Source organism: Dermacentor silvarum, chromosome 2, assembly GCF_013339745.2.
Source record: "Dermacentor silvarum isolate Dsil-2018 chromosome 2, BIME_Dsil_1.4, whole genome shotgun sequence".
NCBI classification, from domain to species: Eukaryota; Metazoa; Arthropoda; class Arachnida; order Ixodida; family Ixodidae; genus Dermacentor; species Dermacentor silvarum.
This window is the reverse complement of record NC_051155.1, coordinates 236,839,984-236,859,545: the sequence shown is the minus strand read 5'-3', so window position 1 is coordinate 236,859,545 and position 19,562 is coordinate 236,839,984. Positions and strand designations below refer to the sequence as shown.

The 19,562-nt window shown below is 44.1% G+C and overlaps 1 protein-coding gene across 1 annotated transcript; it reads right to left on the bottom strand.

Annotated features, from left to right (window-relative positions):
* LOC119442899 (alpha- and gamma-adaptin-binding protein p34) lies at positions 1-18,478 on the bottom strand. The gene is made up of 9 exons (XM_037707952.2): positions 18,211-18,478; positions 17,919-18,106; positions 16,836-16,935; positions 15,714-15,803; positions 5,414-5,482; positions 3,753-3,821; positions 3,589-3,684; positions 1,688-1,737; positions 1-164 (listed from the first exon to the last, which is right to left on the bottom strand). Exons 1-9 carry the CDS (start codon positions 18,278-18,280, stop codon positions 81-83), a joined length of 816 nt encoding a protein of 271 aa, XP_037563880.1. The 5' UTR covers positions 18,281-18,478; the 3' UTR covers positions 1-80.
* Positions 18,479-19,562: the final 1,084 nt, after the last annotated feature.

Sequence of the window (19,562 nt, the reverse complement as noted above, 5' to 3'; positions counted from 1 at the left end):
TGTCGGCATTATATAGAACACAAAATGTCAAGTTTATTTTTGCTTCTAAGCTTTGAATACATATGTACATGACTGGCTTGCTATTTCTCTGCTTCATCTTCAGAGCTGAGGCCACATACTTCATCCTCTTCTCCTCCAAATGCCCTCCAAAACTGGATGGCAACCTGTGATTAGAAAGGGTGAATCCAGCTGAGCATACCACATAAAAAACATCAATGCTAATCAATGAGCCTACTTCCACTTTTGTTTTAATGCGATTAGCATTCTTGGGATACTTTGCACACTTTCCGAAGTTGATCTGTATCTAGCATTTTTCCAGCCAAGAGAATCGGGCTAATGTGCTGAAGGAACTGGATTCGGATTCAATCGTTGGGACAACTTGGGTCACTGTGTATGTGACGCTGCGTATGTGCCGCTCTTCAATGAACCTGCCGCTCTTCAATGAACCTCTTTCACCCCAACTTCTGTCTTCTTCTGTCTGGGGGTTTTACGTGCCAAAACCAGTTCTGATTATGAGGCACGCCGTAGTGGAGGGCTCCAGATTAATTTTGACCACCTGAGGTTCTTTAACGTGCACTTACAACGCAAGCACACGGGCATTTTGCCTCCACCGAAATGCGGCCGCCGCGGCCGGGATTCGATGCCGCGACCTAGTGCTCCGCAGCGCAACGCCTTAGCTGACTGAGCCACCCCGGCGGGTCCCAACTTCGGTCACTGGGTATGCGCCGCTAGGTACGTGCCGTTCTCCAATCACAAAAAAAATCCTTCGAAAGCTTATCCGATGTTGAGTGGAACCAAACCTGCATTATATCTATTCAAATAACCTTGTCAGAATATATATTTACACATACACCATACTCGAACTCCATGGCAGCTCTACATGGCACAGCGTGTCCAGAGCGAAGCGCGAGATTGGAGCCAGATTGCATGCACACCTCATACATGGCGCGCTTCGGTGGTAAATGCTAATTGAATTAACGTCTAAATTCATTGTGAGATGGGTTCGACCTGAATTTTTTTCAACATTGCAATGTCTGACACGACTATGGCAATTTGCAAAACCCTAACTTGTTGATTTTGAATGTCGCAAATTTGAATATAATAATGTGAATTGGTAAGCTCAAAAGTGCACTGACATAAAATCTTTGCCTCCTCTTTTTTTCACTAAGTACTAAACTAAATGACTATCAGTCCAGCGATCACAGTATGAAGACCCTATCCAATCAGTATGCAACGAGTAATCATACCCCCCCTTTTTTTTCAGCCAGTTGAAAACAATGGCAAAGTACAAGATGATTCAGTGCCAAAGGTCACATCACAGCAATTGGACGTGATTATGTGTTTTATCACAAAGCCACTAATGCAGGTGCCAGTAAGCCCAGTTCATATAAATCCTGGTTCATCAAGATTACTGCAAGATCACTTTGAGCAGACTATAATGTTGGTGCAGAACTGCACTTCTGGTAATTCAAGGTGGCACAATAAAGGAGCACAACCAACATATTCACGTAATATTCATGTGAGACAGCAGCTGTTCTGAATGGGCCACACTGAAACTACTTGAGAAAAAAATGAATCTGTAATGGTTACTTCTGCCTCAGGGGTACTACAGCTGCTTAACCAACAGAAGTTTCAAAGAAAAAAATGAGCTGCTTTCACTTGGTGCTTGAAAGCAGCTAATTCTTACCTTTTCCGCAAACTTCTTCCGCTCCTCTCCAGAAAGCTTGTCAGCTTGAACTGCGGAAAAAATATGGTGACAAAACTTACAGTACAGTTGACACTGTACTAATTAAAGGTGCGTATCGCCCAATTCATCATACACATTGCACAGTGTTGTCAGTTTGCTTTGGTCTCCTACACCTTAAAAGAATCAATGGAAATATTTCATGCATGTCACATAACAACTGTACATAGCGTTGATGCTGCTTTGGTACTTTAAAGACCAACTGCAACATAATTTGAACCACATAATAAGCCTAGTTTAAGACATAGTAGATATAGAGAAGCTCCTGTACAAAATTTGATGTTTGAAATACGAGCGGGAGCATCGCGAAAATGTTGCGAGAATAGCCATTATTGTTACCGATACTGAAAAAAAAAAAAAAAAAAACCACTGCCATTACTACTCGCCTGAAGTGATGCATGACCTCTGCAATGTTAGAGGTCACACTGTTATGTAGCATGGATACTGCAGCCGCCATGAGGTGCAGCAATGAACCCACTTCCCATGTGAGACGTTAAACTACCGCATCCTCTGATTGGTCTCTACGGTTCTCTAGGCATGACTACACAAGCAAGCGCGAGCACCCAGTACCTGTGGCACAGTGAAAAATGTTGGATGCATCATGCTGGGACTTGCGTCATAGCGACACCACCACTCGCATCATCTGCTTAGATGCCGTTTAAAGGCTGCTAACAAAAAAAAAAAAAAAAAAAAAAACTACACAATTGCCAGCCCTGTGGCTTTGCCAAGATTAGTTCAGTGGCATATACTAGACAAATATAGCCAAAGTGAAGTTTTCTTGCAATTGGCCTTTAAACAAAATAAATAAAATCGAAATTCAATGCCGACATATCAGGACATTACAGTCTCTCTACTCTCCCAAATGTGCTTTAGATGACTGCACGGAAAAGCCAGAATGATGCAGCACCTGTTGTAAGCTAAATCTAGTCAAAGTGCTAAGATACAAGGCAAGACCTTGACACAAAGATGTAGTGCAAAGTTATTGTGGGACCCTGCGATATTGTGAGCCATTTTCTGTGTGGGCCTTAAAATATACCCAGAATGCTTACTTTTGCCCATTATGAAGTTCCTTTGTGGCTCACCCCTTCAGTTAATCTAAGTATAAGGCACTTGGCCCATAACAGTGTCATTCCAGGGACCACATTCTTGTTTAACACTTCCAGGGAGATCACTTTCAGTGTATTTTAATGTTTGGATTAAGCCAGCGAAAGCATATGAAATAGCTGGCGTGCCACAGCACTATTTTTATGTTTTATGGCATCAATATTTTACGTTTATGGCATGTTTTATGTCATATGCATAGTACTGCAATGCAGTGTTATGTTTGCCCAAGCAAGTCAACATACTGGTCAGAATACAACTCTGGGAACAAGAAAAATCACTTATGGTGGCGCATTCGCTGACTAGAAGAGGCACTGAAGAATGAACTCAGGCAGCCATGGCATTGCCACTTCTAACAACAATGTAGGCCAATAAACAGCTGAAAAGATAGCCTGCTTTTAGTGGTGTGCTGAACACTATTAAAATTATCAGTTCAGCTTTGCTTCTCTTCTTTTTGACGTCAGATGCTCGGTGACGTGTGGAGCGAGAGCATGTTTCGTGAAAGTGAGAGTATGCCTCAAAATTACTGAAAGTAATACCTCACTCAGGTCAGATACGCTGAAGATTTATGTGCACCTTTGTTGTCCCGTTTAGTTGCAATGGAACACTGGCTTTCCACGAGGAATGCGCCAACTAGCCCAGGAATTAGTTATTTTGCATTAATTAAAAGAGCAAGGTGATCTCTTTAGGTAGCACAATGGCTTGCACTCATGCTCACATTGATAGCTAACGAGTTATCGTACCTTTCATATCCTTAAACTTGGCAAACAGTTCCTCAAAGCTTGCATCTTCACTGTCAGTGGCCATGGCTTCTGAAAACAGCTTGAGATCTGTGCTGGCTGGAATGGCAAAAAAATTTAGTCAGATGTACTTACAAAGCTTAAAAAAAAGAAAAAGAAAGGCACACCTTCTTCGCTATCCCCAGCAGATAATCTTGAATGCTGGTTGCCTGCTCTGCTTGGCCCTGGAACTTCACCTGAGTAGCAAGGTAAGTCACTGAGCAACAAATCGACATCATGCAACAGAATTAACTCTTTTTCTCTGATAACAACCACAATGAAGTTATCAATGCAATGACACATAACAATTATTGATTAAATGAATGACATCTAAAGCTAATGGAATCGAAGAGCCTAACTTTCACTCTCTCACCCTACTCTAAGAGGAAGCTTTATAGCTCAGGGGTTCCTAAATACGTGGAAACGGAGAAATTTCTTGGCAACCACTGCACCAAATTTGATGAGGTTTCTTGCACTTAAAAGAAACGTTGAAATCTAGTGACTGTAGCTGGTAAATTTTTATTTAGGCCGGTGATTTTTTAATAAAAATTGTTGAAGATCTCAGCATCTTAGAAAACAAAACTATGAAGTTTATAACTCGGCAACTAAAACAAGATATCACAATTCTGTAAACTTCACCTAATAGTACATCTAAAGTAGATGAATTTGACATATAAATTATTTTACATGGATTGGTTACAATGTTTGCAAGGGTTCTGCAAAAGTCATACTCGCATATTAGTGGTATATTTCAGAGTGATGTGGAATACATCAATTTTGTCTGCTTTAGATGCTTTAACGGATGCAGTTTACAGAACTGTGATACCTGTTATTGAGGCAAGTTACGGGTTTGTAAACTTTGAGCTTCTATTTTAATTGTTTAAACTTACAAATTTTTTGGCAATCATTGTAAAAAAATCCCTGGCCTAAATCAAATTCTGCTTACAACAGTCACTAGAATTTAACATTCTCTCTTATATGCAAACACTTTAATTCAAGTTAGTCCAGAGGTTGCTTCATAAAAGCATTTCTGTGTTTTTTATAAAAGTAATATAAGTGCTTAAAGGTCAGGAATGGAGCTATATATTATTTTAGAGCCACGAAAACGCCCGCGTGCTAACATTGCATGCAACATAATATTGATGTTAACTATATTGTACTCCACAAACAACTATATTAAAGCAGCAAAATGACAATGCTGTGGTGCTGTTGTGGTTGCCACCTGCATGCGAGAACATGGTGAATTTTGTCTAAGCATCTCTCATTAAGCCTACAGTGCCAGACACAACAACCAAGAATGTGCTTAAAACACAAGGTGCATTCAATACTTCATTATCAAAGTAAGATGACACAAATACCAGCATCAAGTGGGAATTAAACAGCTGGACATACAGGAATGATGACTTGATAAGTCCAAAGTTGGTGCCTCTTTCCTTGAAGCACACAGGTTTGTTCCCTTATACAAGGCTCCTCTCACATCTGTTAGTGTTAACATATGAATGCAACACCCACAGTATGGTGTGTGCAGTGCATGAGCGATGTAGAGCATGCAATGCTAACACAATGTCCCTGCATTTGCTGACATATTCTATACTAACATTCTGCATTATGTACAATTAAACAGCATGAACCTTGAGAATTTTGTCTATGAGACACATCATAGCATCAAAGTCATAGTTATGCTTTATGAAACATATTTTTAGGTGCAATCTGACGAGTGCTACTAAGCTTAACAGTGCAAGAGACATTACCAGCACACAACTACAAGAGCATTTATGGTTCCCCTTGCCTTTCATTTCAAGCTGAGGCCATGGATGTGCGTGAAGTGCTTCAACAATCCTTCTGACCCCTGTTGCATCTGAAATGGAGACAGTACATATGATTACAATTAAACCTGGATACAATGAAATTGACAAATTCCCAAAAAACTTCGTTATAAAGAGGATTTCGTTATATGCAGGTTCGGCATGAAAATTTGAAAAAGAAACGCGTATCGTATTTACTCGATTCTAACGCGCCCTCGATTGTAACGCGCACCCGTTTTCCGTGACCAAAAGAGAGGAAAAAAATCCTTTACAGCACCGCGCACCTCATGCTTTGGAATCACTCATCCTTGTAATGTCACACCAGGTACTGGATGCGTGGACGCATGTCGTTTCGCACAAGTGTGAGGCGTTGGAAACGAAGAGCGAGCAACACGATGGCGTCGTAGCGTCGTATAGTGTCACCTGGTGTCAGGTTAGTGAAGCGCAGAGACTTGCGCAGTAACCAAAGAGTGGCGCTGCCAGCGCATTGAAAAAGAAATGTTTTTTTTTTTTTTTTCCTTCAGCAACATCAACTGGAAAAGGAGAGTGCTGGCTTTGCGGGCTGGGCCAGCTGCAGCAAGCGGCGGGATCAGGTTTGAATGAAGGGAGAAGGAAAAGTCACGCCTGCGGTGGCAAGATCGCTTGGTCGAGGGATGCAGGCCCGCCTCGCGCATGCACACGTACGCTCGCTCTCGCCTCGCAGTCGTCGTGAATTCGAGTGTGCCAAGCGCGCCGCCGCCGCTTCGCATTCCGTCGCGGCGGAGAAGGTGCTTCCGGTTGGTGCTCGCGCAAAAATGACAAAATTTGGGGCGAAATCTCTAGGTTGTCGGCGGGGAAAATTAGTTAATTTGAGGGGGTCTCCCGCTGCCACTTAGTTACGTAGAGGTCTCAAATACATGTGCTTCTATGGAGTAACGGCGGGGAATAGAAAAACTTCGTTATATCCAGGAATTCGTTATATGGAGGTTCGTTATTAAGCAGGTTTAACTGTATCTGCTACAGAAAATTCTTTGCCCATCTGTTTCCAGGGTTCGTACACAATATTTGGCTGGAAATTCAAGGACATTTCAAGGATTTCAAGGATGCAAAAAGGCAGAATTCAAGGAGTGTTAGCGTAATTTTATTTCCTCACATGACTTAGGAAAGGAGCCCTATTTTCGCATTAATTTCTCTTTCAAGAGCTGTTATCTCCGCTTCTTTTTCTTTGGCTGTTCGACGGAAACTTCGTCGCCTTTCGCCTTTCTGGTGGGTCTTCAAGGCAGATTCCCCCATCGTTGCAATGTCGACCGTCTTCTGACATAATGCGCACATTGCTCGATAAGGATCGCTTGGTTCCGGTCTCACCCAGTGACGATAGTCCGTATGTTGCAGCCACGCAGGCTGAAACTTGCACTTCCCGCCTGGCATCTTGTCAAAGTAAACACACAACGCAAACGCAAACTTCACTGAAATGGCGCGCACGAGGCCGACAAACGGCCCGACTATAGTACCTAAAAGACACATACTAGTGTGCCGAGAGCGGGTGTCGCGGTAGCACCGAGTGTGATGCCTGCCGCCGCCGGCTGCTTGGTGCGCTGCACTTCGAGACTGTGCCGGACCATGCTGAGACATGGGCGGACTTCAGGCAAGACACGACGCGAGTCTCCCCATTTGCCCGGCGATCTGCCTCTTATGTTCTTGTCCCAATCCGCAATACGTTCGGGGTCTGCGGACGCGCTGGGTAATGAGATGAACCGTTTCTTTCCGCGTCTCTGGCAAAATCGCGAGCGACCTGTTCAAAGTTTCTTTAGGCAGACGAGTGCACACATAGATGCAAAAAACCCACTCACAATAAGAAAAGACTGCAACGAAAGCGGCAGCAAGGCGAGAAATGAACTAAGCATTGCAATCGACGCGTAGCAATCAACGCATCGCAAACAAACGCGAGTCGAACACCGCAGGATTTAGCATGGTGCCGACAGGCATCGCCGTCTGGTGGCCCGTGGCGGCAGGCATCACAGCCCGCGCCACCGTCCCGCGTTGGAGACTCTCGGTGGACGGCACACTAGAGTATATTCTAGGCACTATACGCAAGCCGAGCGAGCGATATGTCTCGCATTGGATTGGATTTCCAATGCATATTAGTTGCCAGACGACGTAGGGGCTGCGAGATTTAAAACCGAAACTTCCTGATGTTGCCCTTTAGTCAACACAGCTTGTTTTCATGGGCATTCGTAAGCGAAAGGGCCTTAAATATCAGCATGACTTGCGGATGTACATCGTTATTTTCCTCTAGCGGAACAAATCCCACGGGATTTTCAAGGATTACAAGGAGCCCACGGGTATTCAAGTAGTTTCAAGGGCCCTTGAACTTATACTGTCAATATCAAGGACATTCAAGGATTTCAAGGGGCTGTGCGAACCCTGTGTTTCCAGGAGATCACCTGTACACATTAAATGGATTAGAAAAGATGTTGCCAACTTTGGATCCACCAGATTGAAGCAGGGGGCCAAACAGCTGTCGTCATAAAAGCTTTTCTGAGTGACCCACTACCACTGACAATGCAAACTTCTTGCTGATGATTCATTGTACCCCAAATACATATTTTACATTGTGCTTCAACAAAGATCCGTATAACAATACTGCAGCCTGTTCGTGTGTAAGACATGACATACCAGCCAAAGTAAGAAAACCAAGTTTACAAGACAGTGGTTCAGCAATGCCATGTGGAAGCAAAATTACATTAGTAGAGAGCTAATGCAGCTAACGAAGTGCAGCTAGCTGAGATGGACATGTGCAGAGACAAGGAAAGAAAGAGCTCAGAATGACTATGTGTGAGGGATGTTCAGACATGAAAAATGCATCAAAGTTTCAAGAGAAAAGCCTGGGGAGGTAAGCTGTCTGTTGAAAAGACACAAAAGCTAAATTGGCAACAAGACAATGGAGACTGACTCTAAAGAGAAAACAAGATAGGTCTAAGATGACACCGAGATGAGAAAAGGTGGAAGTGACCGATTCGGAAAAGTGTAAGGAACTTGCATAAACAGGGACCCTATAAAAGACATACCTTTTCTAGCCAAAACATGTGTGGTACATAACATTTAAAAAGGCACACTACATCATGCAGGTATTCGAACCACTTTAGCAGAAAACTGCTAGGTGTAGGAAGTTCTACGAAAAAAAGTAATAATAATAATAATAATAATAATAATAATAAAATTAAAAAAGCCGGCAAATCCCACGCCCTGTGGGAATCGATGTTATACGAAGCAGTGTGCGGGGAGCCTACCAAGTTAACGAAACGACCATGACAGCACCAAGACGTAGGTGGCTTTTTCATGACCTACATTACACGCATGTCATGACATTCACGTCATGATTCCTCAGGAGTCCCTTTAGCAATGCCTAGGAGACCTTAAGGCGAAAGTCCTTAGCCATGCTCATGACCATTACTTCAACCATTGACCTTTAGCCTTTTCCTTCACGTAGTACTACATCCGAATCCATTCCATTGGTTTATGATTGTTAATGTTATTCCCGAGTCATTGTCATTTTTGCTGAGTCATGCTCATGACTATAGCTTCTGCCATTATCCTTTAGTGTTGCCTTCACTTGATACCCACGTCCGAACCCATTTCAGCGGTTTTTGAGTGTTAATGTTTTTTCGCTGGCTCATTGTCGTTTTAGGCGGCTGCTGTATGACCCACATGACACACATGTCATGACCTATCATTAACTTTTGTCATAAAATGCTGTCATACGATGCCAATTTCCATACCTACCAAGTTAACGAAACAACCATGAGAGCACCAAGACTTTGGCAGCTGTTTCATGACCTACATGACACACATGTCATGATATTCATGTCATGATCTATCACTCACGTTTGTCATACATCCTTGTCATAGTATGCCAATTTTGGCAAATACCAAGTTAACGATTCAACCACGAGAGCACCAAGACGTAGGCGGCTAGATAGATAGATACTGTCAAAGTGGCAAATGTTCGCCAAGAAATGCTTCACATTCAATATATATATATTGTAGTCTACCTGACTGAATTAGAATACTACAAGGTCCCTGTTTTATAGTCCATGCGTAGCAAACTCTGTAGGTTGAAGAAATGAAGAACAATGGGCCAGGTATTAAACCTGAGACTACTGATTTTCTGGGGCAGTTGCTCCACCATCTGAGCTGCTGTATATCTTTTAAGGACCTATGCGAACGTCAATTTATTCATACATGGAACTCTCTTCCTTGTGGATTTCAGCAAAACAATATGTTGGAATGATTAATTCTTCATTAACTTTGCTTGCTAGGCGAGTTGGTTCATATTAGTGGGTGAAAGAAATAAGCGGAAAAACATGGAGACAAAGAAGAACTACACAGGTCCAGCAGAGAAAAAACATGAAAACAAAGAACTACAGGGCCAAGTTCTTAAAAGAAAAACTACACAGGATCAGCAGTGAAAAAACATGAAGACAAAGAAGAACTACAGGACCAAGTTCTTTGTCTTCATGTTTTTTCGCTGGATTCTTTCACCCAATTAGTCTCATTTTCTTCCACGTTTGAAATACTTCAAGCTGTCAATTAATTCAGCCTTCTGCTACCATTTGCTAGCCTTGTGGTTATAGTTCATATGGTAGTGACTGTCCCAAGTAGTGGTATTGGGCTGAATTCCTGTACAAGAATAAACATTTCTTAAAGTATGAAGTTTGCTTGTAAAGTACACCAAAATGGCTCCTTTGTAGTATTCTAGAGTCAAGTGCTAGACGACTTTTCCTTAGATGAATGTGGTAGGAGGACGACAACTTAATATTTGTGATCGGTGTGCAGAACCGATATTTGAAATACGCGGGCTTTTCCGTGCTTGTGCTCGGCGTGCGGGGCCGAAAAGCGCGGGAGTGAGCGTCGCTGGTGCGCGTGGACGGCGCGCGTGCCGGGAGAGACCATCTGGAACGACGGGGCAGCCAGGCTGACAGAACGGGCAGTGCAGCGAGATGGAGCGGACCGAACGCCGGCCCACGTCCCGGCATCCCGGTCCTGCACTGTGAACTGGGCGCCGCCCCGGCTTCTACCATCGCCGCGGGTCCTGTTGAGCTGGGCCTCGTTCCCGCTCGCACGACCGCTGCCGTGCTGCCGGGCTCGGGCCACGACCCAGAGCCCCCTGGTCCTGTTCCACAAACCGAGCGTCGCCCCGGCTTCTACCATCGACGCGGGTCCTGCAGAGCTGGGCCTCGTTCCCGCTCGCACGACCGCTGCCGTGTTCCAGGCTCGGGCTACGTCCCGGAGTCCTGGTCCTGTTCCGCAAACCGGGCGCCGCCCCGGCTTTCACCCACTGCTGTGCTGGGCTTCGCCCCGGCTCTCATCCCACCGCTACGGTGCCGAGCTCGGGCTACGACCCAGAGCTAACTCTCCGGACCCGGGCTACGTCCTGGTGCCACCCGGAACGTCAACCGCCGCCCGTATACCTCACCGCCGTCAGAGCCAAGTCCGCCGAGCCGTCGCCATGAGGCCGGACTATTGTGTAGAATTGTGAGTGCTCGAGCGTGACACTTAACCAGCTTATCTGTATAGTTCATGTTCCCGTATTCGTCCCATGTGCCGTTCGTGTCATAAATACGTCTCTTTGTGTCTCTGGTTGCTTTCTTGTGCGTCTGGCTGACCTGCGCCCACAACATAATCATCAAAATTTTGGCGAGCCTGCCAGGATCGGCTTTAACATCTTGCCGACAGCTAGACGCGCGGGAGGAGGCCATGGATATTGAGAGACTGTACGCGATCGGCAAGGACATGGGCTTAGCTGGCGCCACTCTTCGTGAGTGGATTGACGCGCAACGCGCGACAGAAAGGGAACTTCGCGCCCAAGCTCGTGAAGATCAGCGCGTGAACTTTGAGCTCGAAGAAAAACGGCTCCAAGCCGAGGAACGCGTTTTACTGCTGAAGCTCAAGCTTCAAGAACATAGAACCAGTTTGAGCGTGCGAGATAGTGGACTACCGGTGAGCGGCCTCAAACTAATTGAGGAAGGAAGGAAACGCGTCGACGCTGTTAGATTAGCAGAACATGCTGCAGCTAACAAAGCCTATGACAAGAGGAAAATGTTCCTAGAGAACGAGATCAAGATATTGCGAGCAGAACTGCATCACATGAGAAAGATGCCCGAAGTTGGCAGATTCGATAGCACCCGTGACGGCCTAGAGAAGCGCACCACTGAGGAGGCCTTGATGCAGGGTGACGAGGATAAGAGGATGGTCGACATCCCGATCAAGGTTTGCGTAAACAAGGAGCAGAGCACAGCAGAGAAAGAGGTAGCTTCACCTCAGAACAAGAGTGAGTCAGTCATCGAAAATGATACCAGTGATCGCCAGGCAGCAGGCATAGCGAGGCATTTAGATTCCAAGAAACAGAGTAATCAGAAAGCCAGAAGATACCCGAAGCGTCCCAGATGTAACGCAACGTGTAAGGGCACGAAGAACTTTCACAGAATGCCTAAGGGCTGGAAGAAGATGTGGGTGACAATGAGAAAGTCCAAGAAGCCAGAGTTCTACCAAAGCCATTCCAAGCCGTGCGAGCAATCTATAGCCGAAGGAAAGAGAAGGAAACGGGCTGGAAGTAGGCAAGCATGGGAGCTCCGAAAAAGGCGAAAAAAAAAAAAATAGTGCATATGCAACGGATAGGATAAAAAGAAATACTATTTAGGAATGGCCTCGGACAATTGAATTGTCAGTTACAAATGTGTGTTGTGAACAAGTGTATAGATGGAGTGTTTGGGACAATCAACTAGCGAACATCTAACAGTTGAGTGCAGTGCACTATGTGGTGTGAAGTGAAATTACCGGACCACAAGAAAGAACTCGCTTACGAACGGACGAATTAACGCCGCACTCTGTGTTGTGTGTTACTCATATTTAGTCGACGCGTCCTACCCCACCACCGCGTCATTCTTGAACAGGGGGGAAGTGTGGTAGGAGGACGACAACTTAATATTTGTGATCGGTGTGCAGAACCGATATTTGAAATACGCGGGCTTTTCCGTGCTTGTGCTCGGCGTGCGGGGCCGAAAAGCGCGGGAGTGAGCGTCGCTGGTGCGCGTGGACGGCGCGCGTGCCGGGAGAGACCATCTGGAACGACGGGGCAGCCAGGCTGACAGAACGGGCAGTGCAGCGAGATGGAGCGGACCGAACGCCGGCCCACGTCCCGGCATCCCGGTCCTGCACTGTGAACTGGGCGCCGCCCCGGCTTCTACCATCGTCGCGGGTCCTGTTGAGCTGGGCCTCGTTCCCGCTCGCACGACCGCTGCCGTGCTGCCGGGCTCGGGCCACGACCCAGAGCCCCCTGGTCCTGTTCCACAAACCGGGCGTCGCCCCGGCTTCTACCATCGACGCGGGTCCTGCGGAGCTGGGCCTCGTTCCCGCTCGCACGACCGCTGCCGTGTTCCAGGCTCGGGCTACGTCCCGGAGTCCTGGTCCTGTTCCGCAAACCGGGCGCCGCCCCGGCTTTCACCCACTGCTGTGCTGGGCTTCGCCCCGGCTCTCATCCCACCGCTACGGTGCCGAGCTCGGGCTACGACCCAGAGCTAACTCTCCGGACCCGGGCTACGTCCTGGTGCCACCCGGAACGTCAACCGCCGCCCGTATACCTCACCGCCGTCAGAGCCAAGTCCGCCGAGCCGTCGCCATGAGGCCGGACTATTGTGTAGAATTGTGAGTGCTCGAGCGTGACACTTAACCAGCTTATCTGTATAGTTCATGTTCCCGTATTCGTCCCATGTGCCGTTCGTGTCATAAATACGTCTCTTTGTGTCTCTGGTTGCTTTCTTGTGCGTCTGGCTGACCTGCGCCCACAACATAATCATCACAATGAAAAAGCAATCTATGATCCTGACGGGATAGCAGACAGGCACACAGATAGTAACATATGCTGCAAAATTAAAGGTACCAGTAGCACACATGTAAATGATTCAGAACAAGCAACAGAAACCCAATCAATCATCATAGTGAACCTATTCTAACAACGCATGCAAGTTGAAAGCCGGTTCTCGGGCCATTATTATTTCTTATATACATCAAAGACATCAGTACTTAGGTAATGTCATGTATAAGGATGTTAGTAGATGATTGTATCTTATACAGACAAATATGCAGGGATGATGACTGCCATATTCTTCAAAATTACCTGGACGCCATACACTCGTGATGTATGAAACTAACTATTCAAAAAACAGTACGTATGAAGTTTTCCAGGAAATTAATACGAGCTAATTCATGTTACACAGTGTCTAGTACAGTATTATGAACAGCTACCGAGTACAAATACATAACAGTCTATCTTACACATTCACTGTCTTGACAAAGCTTGTTGATTATAGTCTCATGGGCTTCCAGATCACAAGGATTTTTGCACCAAAACACACTTAACTTTCGGCAGCACACTTGTGAACTCTTGTATAAATCATACCTACGGCCGATATAGAAATATGCGTCTACAGTATGCAACCCTCAGCTTGTCCTTGATATAAATAAACTTGAAAATATTCAAGACATGGTTGCTCGGTATGTCCCAGGTAAGACAACTAGTGGAAAGAAAGTGAGCATGTCATATTTAAAGAAAGTGTTACACTGGGAACCACTCGAACATCGAAGGGCTAAGCTACGTTTAAAATTTCGCATTGTATTTATGCCTCACGAACTGGCATTTAACGAGCACAATATGTTTTTCCTTATTTTTACTCCTCATTATACTTCTGAACCACTTGATCTACAGTATAAAATACAGGAATTCAAATGTAGAACCGGCACCTTTTCTAGCTAATTTTTCCCTCAAACAATACGGCAGTGGAATAAGTTACCTTTAGACATGTGATGGCCACTTCTGAAAAACAGTTTTTTACTTCTTTAAATGCCGTCCATGTTCTGTTGTGACAAGATACTAGCGCGCAAAATCTTTTCAGCTGTGTCACAGCTGCTCTATTTTCTAGTTTTTTTTGTTCTACTCTTCTTTTTTTCCTATTTCGTGATAACAAACCATTTTCATTTTTACATTAGAAGCTGCAACTGGGAAACTTTCTTTTTTTAAGGCTGAGTGTACACTGTGCTTACGTTGCTTTTTAATTTTTTTTATGCTAAATGTTTTGAACAAGTAAATCTGTTTGCATTTCTCTTCTTATTGGTGCGCTCTGTGTATGCCTCTAAGTGAGCTCACTCTAAATAGTAATGAATCTAAACCCTATGTCATGTTTACCTGCTTTAATGTCTGTATGTCTTTTATGTCTGTAAACCCCAGCACTGTAATGCCGATAGGGTCTGTGGGTATACAATAAATAAAATAAACAACCACAGCAACAAAAAGAAACTGTACCCCTTACTCACATAAACCTAAAAATGAGACAACTGATGACTGGCTATGTCTACAATAGCACATAATACACGTGCAACACACAATGATAGAGGCTGCACAAAAGGTGCATACCTATCCATCTTTCTTTTTTTTTTAAATATGCACGTAAGGTAAAGGAAGTTTACATAAACCACAGAAGTGAGTGCCATATCCTTCCCCACAATGTCAGCCATTTTGTGTCCTGCTTATATTTATGGCTTCCATTGTTTTTCATGACTTGTGAGGAATGTCATTTTGTAAGCTGACACACACAACGTTTTTAAATATTGGGGCAGCTTGCACTAGCACAGCCCTTAAGCGCAAATGTATATACACTAGTAAATTTACAGTTGAAATCAATTTTGACTTACAGCAGTGGCTTAGCAGCTAGTGTGTTTTGCTGCTGAGTGCAATGTTTGACGCTTTATCCTATCAGCTATTTACCAATCGAGGCAGTAAGCAAGCACACCTATCTACTGAGGGTTTAGCAACATTAAGGAACACTAGGAAGCTGTAATTAATTAGGCAGCCTCCACTGCATCATCGTTCACAGCCATTTAGTAACGATTCTTTTCTTATACATCATAACACATGCCTGATTCTGCAAACACAGTGAGCTACTGATAAAGGGTGAAAGGGTGAAATTAATGGGAAAAAAATACTAAGTAACACTACAAAATATGAGCCCTGCTGGAGCCTTTGTGTATAGGAACAAACTAGTCAGTCTTTAGGAGCCTAAAGAAGCAGAGATTAGCCACCATTAAAGTGAAAATGTGGGCGACTTCATAACTGACTGTTTCCCATTTTAAACTGACCAAAACCTTTATAACCCCTTCCACATTCAACAATACAGCTTTTCTTGCCTTCATCTAGTTTCCACACATTCTTACTGTTGAGATGTTTTCAGTTTATCTAAAAATGAGAGTTACCTTCTTCATCATCCTCCTCACTTGGCTGAGTTTCAATCAACTCACAGCTCCGTTCAACACACCACTCCAAGACTTGCTGCCTTGATAGCCCTGAAATGAATTCATGTGTCTCAGAATGGATCAACTTCATAGGACCATAAACAATTGAGGACAAAACAAAAATTCTAAAGCGGCCTGCATTGTTTTAACAAACTGAGAGTTGATGACAGTACTGTGGATCATAAGGTTACTCATAGTGCCAACACGAAGCAGCATTACGATTACCGAAAAATATTGCTAGCAAGAAATGCATTCTAACTCAAGAGTTATACATGTTGGATTAGAAAATAATAGGGGTGGGTGAATATTCAAAGTTTTCAATACGAATAGAATATTACACACTACCTATTTGTATCTGAAAAATAACTATTTAGTACTTTCTAATATTCGAAACTAACAAGATATTTCGCAACTACCGACTGTTAAAATCTGGTTACTGTTCTCCGTCAGCTAAATAAAGTATTGCAAATTATCAGAAGTGAGATGACAGAAGCGTTAGAAGCAAAATGCTCAAACAGAATAGATAATGCTTTTGGCAGTTTATTCGTGTAGCAGTTTTATTGTTTACTGTACAACCTGCGATGCTTTCCTTACAATGAGCCATTTTGCATCTGCTTACAGCATACAAGTCCTTCAGCAGCTTTTTTTTCTTTCTCCACAACTTCTGATCTTCTTTCTGCAACCATTTATTTAGCGTTTTTGGAAAGCTAGCTATACAGCAGCCATTCTTTCTTGGAATGCTTGTTTCAAATCAGGCTCTAAACTTGTTTAGAGCCAATGTGTGCAGTTTTTTTAATGACTAAAACTGATTCTTTTTACCTGATAGTTTGCTATTGTTTTTTTACTAGTCTGTACACGCGAGCTACATAATTATACCGAAATATATTCCTGCTGTAAATATATGCGTGTGTTTCACTTGCCGATTCAATTCAATACTTAGTATTCATATTCGATTCGTATACAAACAAGTTATTTGCCCACCCCTGGAAAGTAAGTAATAGTCCTAATGTTCTGATGTCACTAATGATAAAAACAGATTTACATGCTCCCAAAAGTTACACTCAAGCTGTAATCAGTGCTTGCCTTGTGGTTCTGCAGCAGAGGGGCAGCGGCCACAAACCAGAAGCACGACGTCACAGCGACATTTTTCTATCCACTTGTCTGCCAGCTCCAAGGTGTCTTTCTGAAGTAATACAGAGGGCAGGTTGTTTGTTCTGGTACTATTATTTGCTTTTCTTTCTGTCAGAAGTGGCTTTGCATTTGCTTGTGAAACGCACCACCAACATGAACAATATACAGAACTTGAAGTACACAGGTCTGCTGATGGACACTGTTCATACAACTTGTAAAATCCAGTTTTGCTACATGAGGTTTCATGGCACGCAGGTGCAAAGAGTAGCGCTTGTTCTTATGGTCACCACAGCACCATCACACATTGCATTTGTATTCTTGTTTGTCTTGTTTCTTTAACTTTAAATTGGCTTAAATGGGTCAATGTTTCACGGTCGTCCTGCCACGTTTCATGTCCCATAAGGCCAATAACCAACTAGCCGAGTCTTCCAAGTTAACAAGTTTCGCTGGATTGATGGCAGCTTCATGGCACTCGTGAGTGTGCATGAGAGTACGCAATAAGGCACAGCCCATATTATTTAACAGAAACAGCTATTACGCGAACATTCCGGATGCATTCGCAGCATCATTGTTGGCCAGTGAGATTGAGATTTTCTGGAAACCTGATGCAGCCATAAGTAAATCTTTTCTATTTATTTTGTATCCTGTGTTTGCGGCTGCCCGTCTTTACATCCTGCTAGCGTTCTGTATCGTTTTCGCGTTACCACGCGGCGGCTTACTACACAAACGAGTTTCGCGCTCGCCTCTGTGCTACTTCATCGTTCCTTGTCAGTTGCTCTGAGAGTTTGCGACAGCTTTCGCATTGCAATGTCGCGCGCAGGATTCGCGATTAGTCTGTCTATTGATAGTAAAACCGCTCCTTTTCATGTGTCTTCGTCTGTGGTCGCTGTACAAGTGTGCTTATATTATTTATGCCGGGTACTATGTTCTCGCAGTGATTTGATATATTCCTTCGTACGCCGCGCTTCAAGTTTATCGTGTTGATTACACAACCACAATTCGGTCTCCAGCACAGCAAGAAGCAACGACGCCCACCTGGTTTGGGTTGAAAAGTACTATAAGGCCGTGAATGTTTTCAGCACTGTCGTCGTATTCAACTACTGATGTCGACGTCGTGTGGAGGTAAATCGTTGCAGTGTAGTACTTAGTTTCGAATGCCCATGGGAAAGCTTGGACGCCCTCGGAAACATCGACAGGTGAAACCGATGGGGAGTCGACGATTTCTGCATATAAAACCAAACAAAGCGGCAAGTAAGCATGCACGCCTGCAATATTGCATACGTTCAGAGATAATGCATGTCTTTAGAAAACCACTACTACAACCAACCTTTTACAAGACCATCCGTGCTGTCATCACAGCAGCTAACGATTAGACATCCGTCCAGTCTTCCGTTCATTGTTACGCCTCGCAGCTGGCTATCACAACATTACAAAGCCATCGGCAACTTAAGTTATTATTGAGAACACGTTTTAGATCACTTTTCTATTTATATCGCAGAGCTCGAGCAATATTCACAAATGGGTAAAACAGCTACGATAGCTTCGCGGCGAAGCAGCAGTAGGCAGTAGCAGCAAACAGCAGCGTGCTTAGCTTGTCATGACTTGGCTCGCCAAAGCTGCTTTGTGCACAATAACAGTGCAGCGGCGACGACAGTCAGATTTAAAAGTATGTTTTTAATTATTATCACAGTCATATATGCGTTGTACATGTATTTTCAAATAAATGTCTGTGATTTATTTATGAGTTCATATTTAGCCGCATTTTACTTTTGAGAATGTCAGCGGCCATGTTTGCAGGGGCGAAAGATGCAGAAGTAACTACTCTAACCACCATAGCCGATGTCTCTCGTCATGGAGGAAACTTTTTTCCTTCCTCCATGTCTCTCGTCCACGAAGTAAGATATCTTACTCCGTGCTCTCGTCTGAGGAAGGGGAGGACTGGGGGTTAGTCTCCCAACCCCCGCCGCCCCCAGACCCCATAATGGACACAATAAAGTTTTATCTCTCTCTCTCTCTCGCAAAGGACCTGAGCGCTTCGGTACTTCGACATTTCAAAATGAAGTAGTATTCCAGCCAAGGAGGTTATTCGACATTTCAAAATGAAGTAGTATTCCAGCCAAGGAGGTTAAAAAAAAAAAAAAAAAAAAAAAAAAACTTCTGGAGTGGCGGCGCCCCCTAATGTTTGCCAGCAGGGGTGAAGCCAGCGCTTGCCCCGACTTCCCCTCTGAAAGATTGCCACGCAGGCTGCAGTCCGCGCATACCTGAAGTGCTTTTGTTGTCCGAATGTAAACGCTAGGGTAATTGTAAAATAAAAGGTCGTTGTTTCTAGCTAAAATATTATATTTGGCTAAGTGTTGATATCAAGAACTCTAAAAAAATGCACCACGGCATTCAGGTTCACTTCTAAAGCCTGTGAAACAAAGTTGTACATTTAATAGGATCTTTACAGCTAAACTAACCATCTCAAACATAAAGGAGGCGAAAAACAGGCGTTTCCTATATTCCACTAATCCCTGATGTCTCTTAGTGCCCAGAGTAAGATGGCGGCGGCCTGGCTTCGCTTTCAAAGCAGCATTGCCACTCCAGAAATTTTTTTTTTTTTTTTTTTCAGCCTCCTTGATTCTAGCCAGCAAAAATAGCCATTGTTTGTTGTTCACGAAACAGTGGCGTACCAACTAT

Coding starts and splice junctions, on each gene's coding strand:
- LOC119442899 (XM_037707952.2), bottom strand. CDS start 18,280: ATGAACGGAAGACTGGACGGATGTCTAATCGTTAGCTGCTGTGATGAC. Junction 18,107..18,210: donor CACGGATGGTCTTGTAAAAG/GTTGGTTGTAGT, acceptor TTTTATATGCAG/AAATCGTCGACTCCCCATCG. Junction 3,822..5,413: donor GCCTCAGCTTGAAATGAAAG/GCAAGGGGAACC, acceptor CTTGCTACTCAG/GTGAAGTTCCAGGGCCAAGC.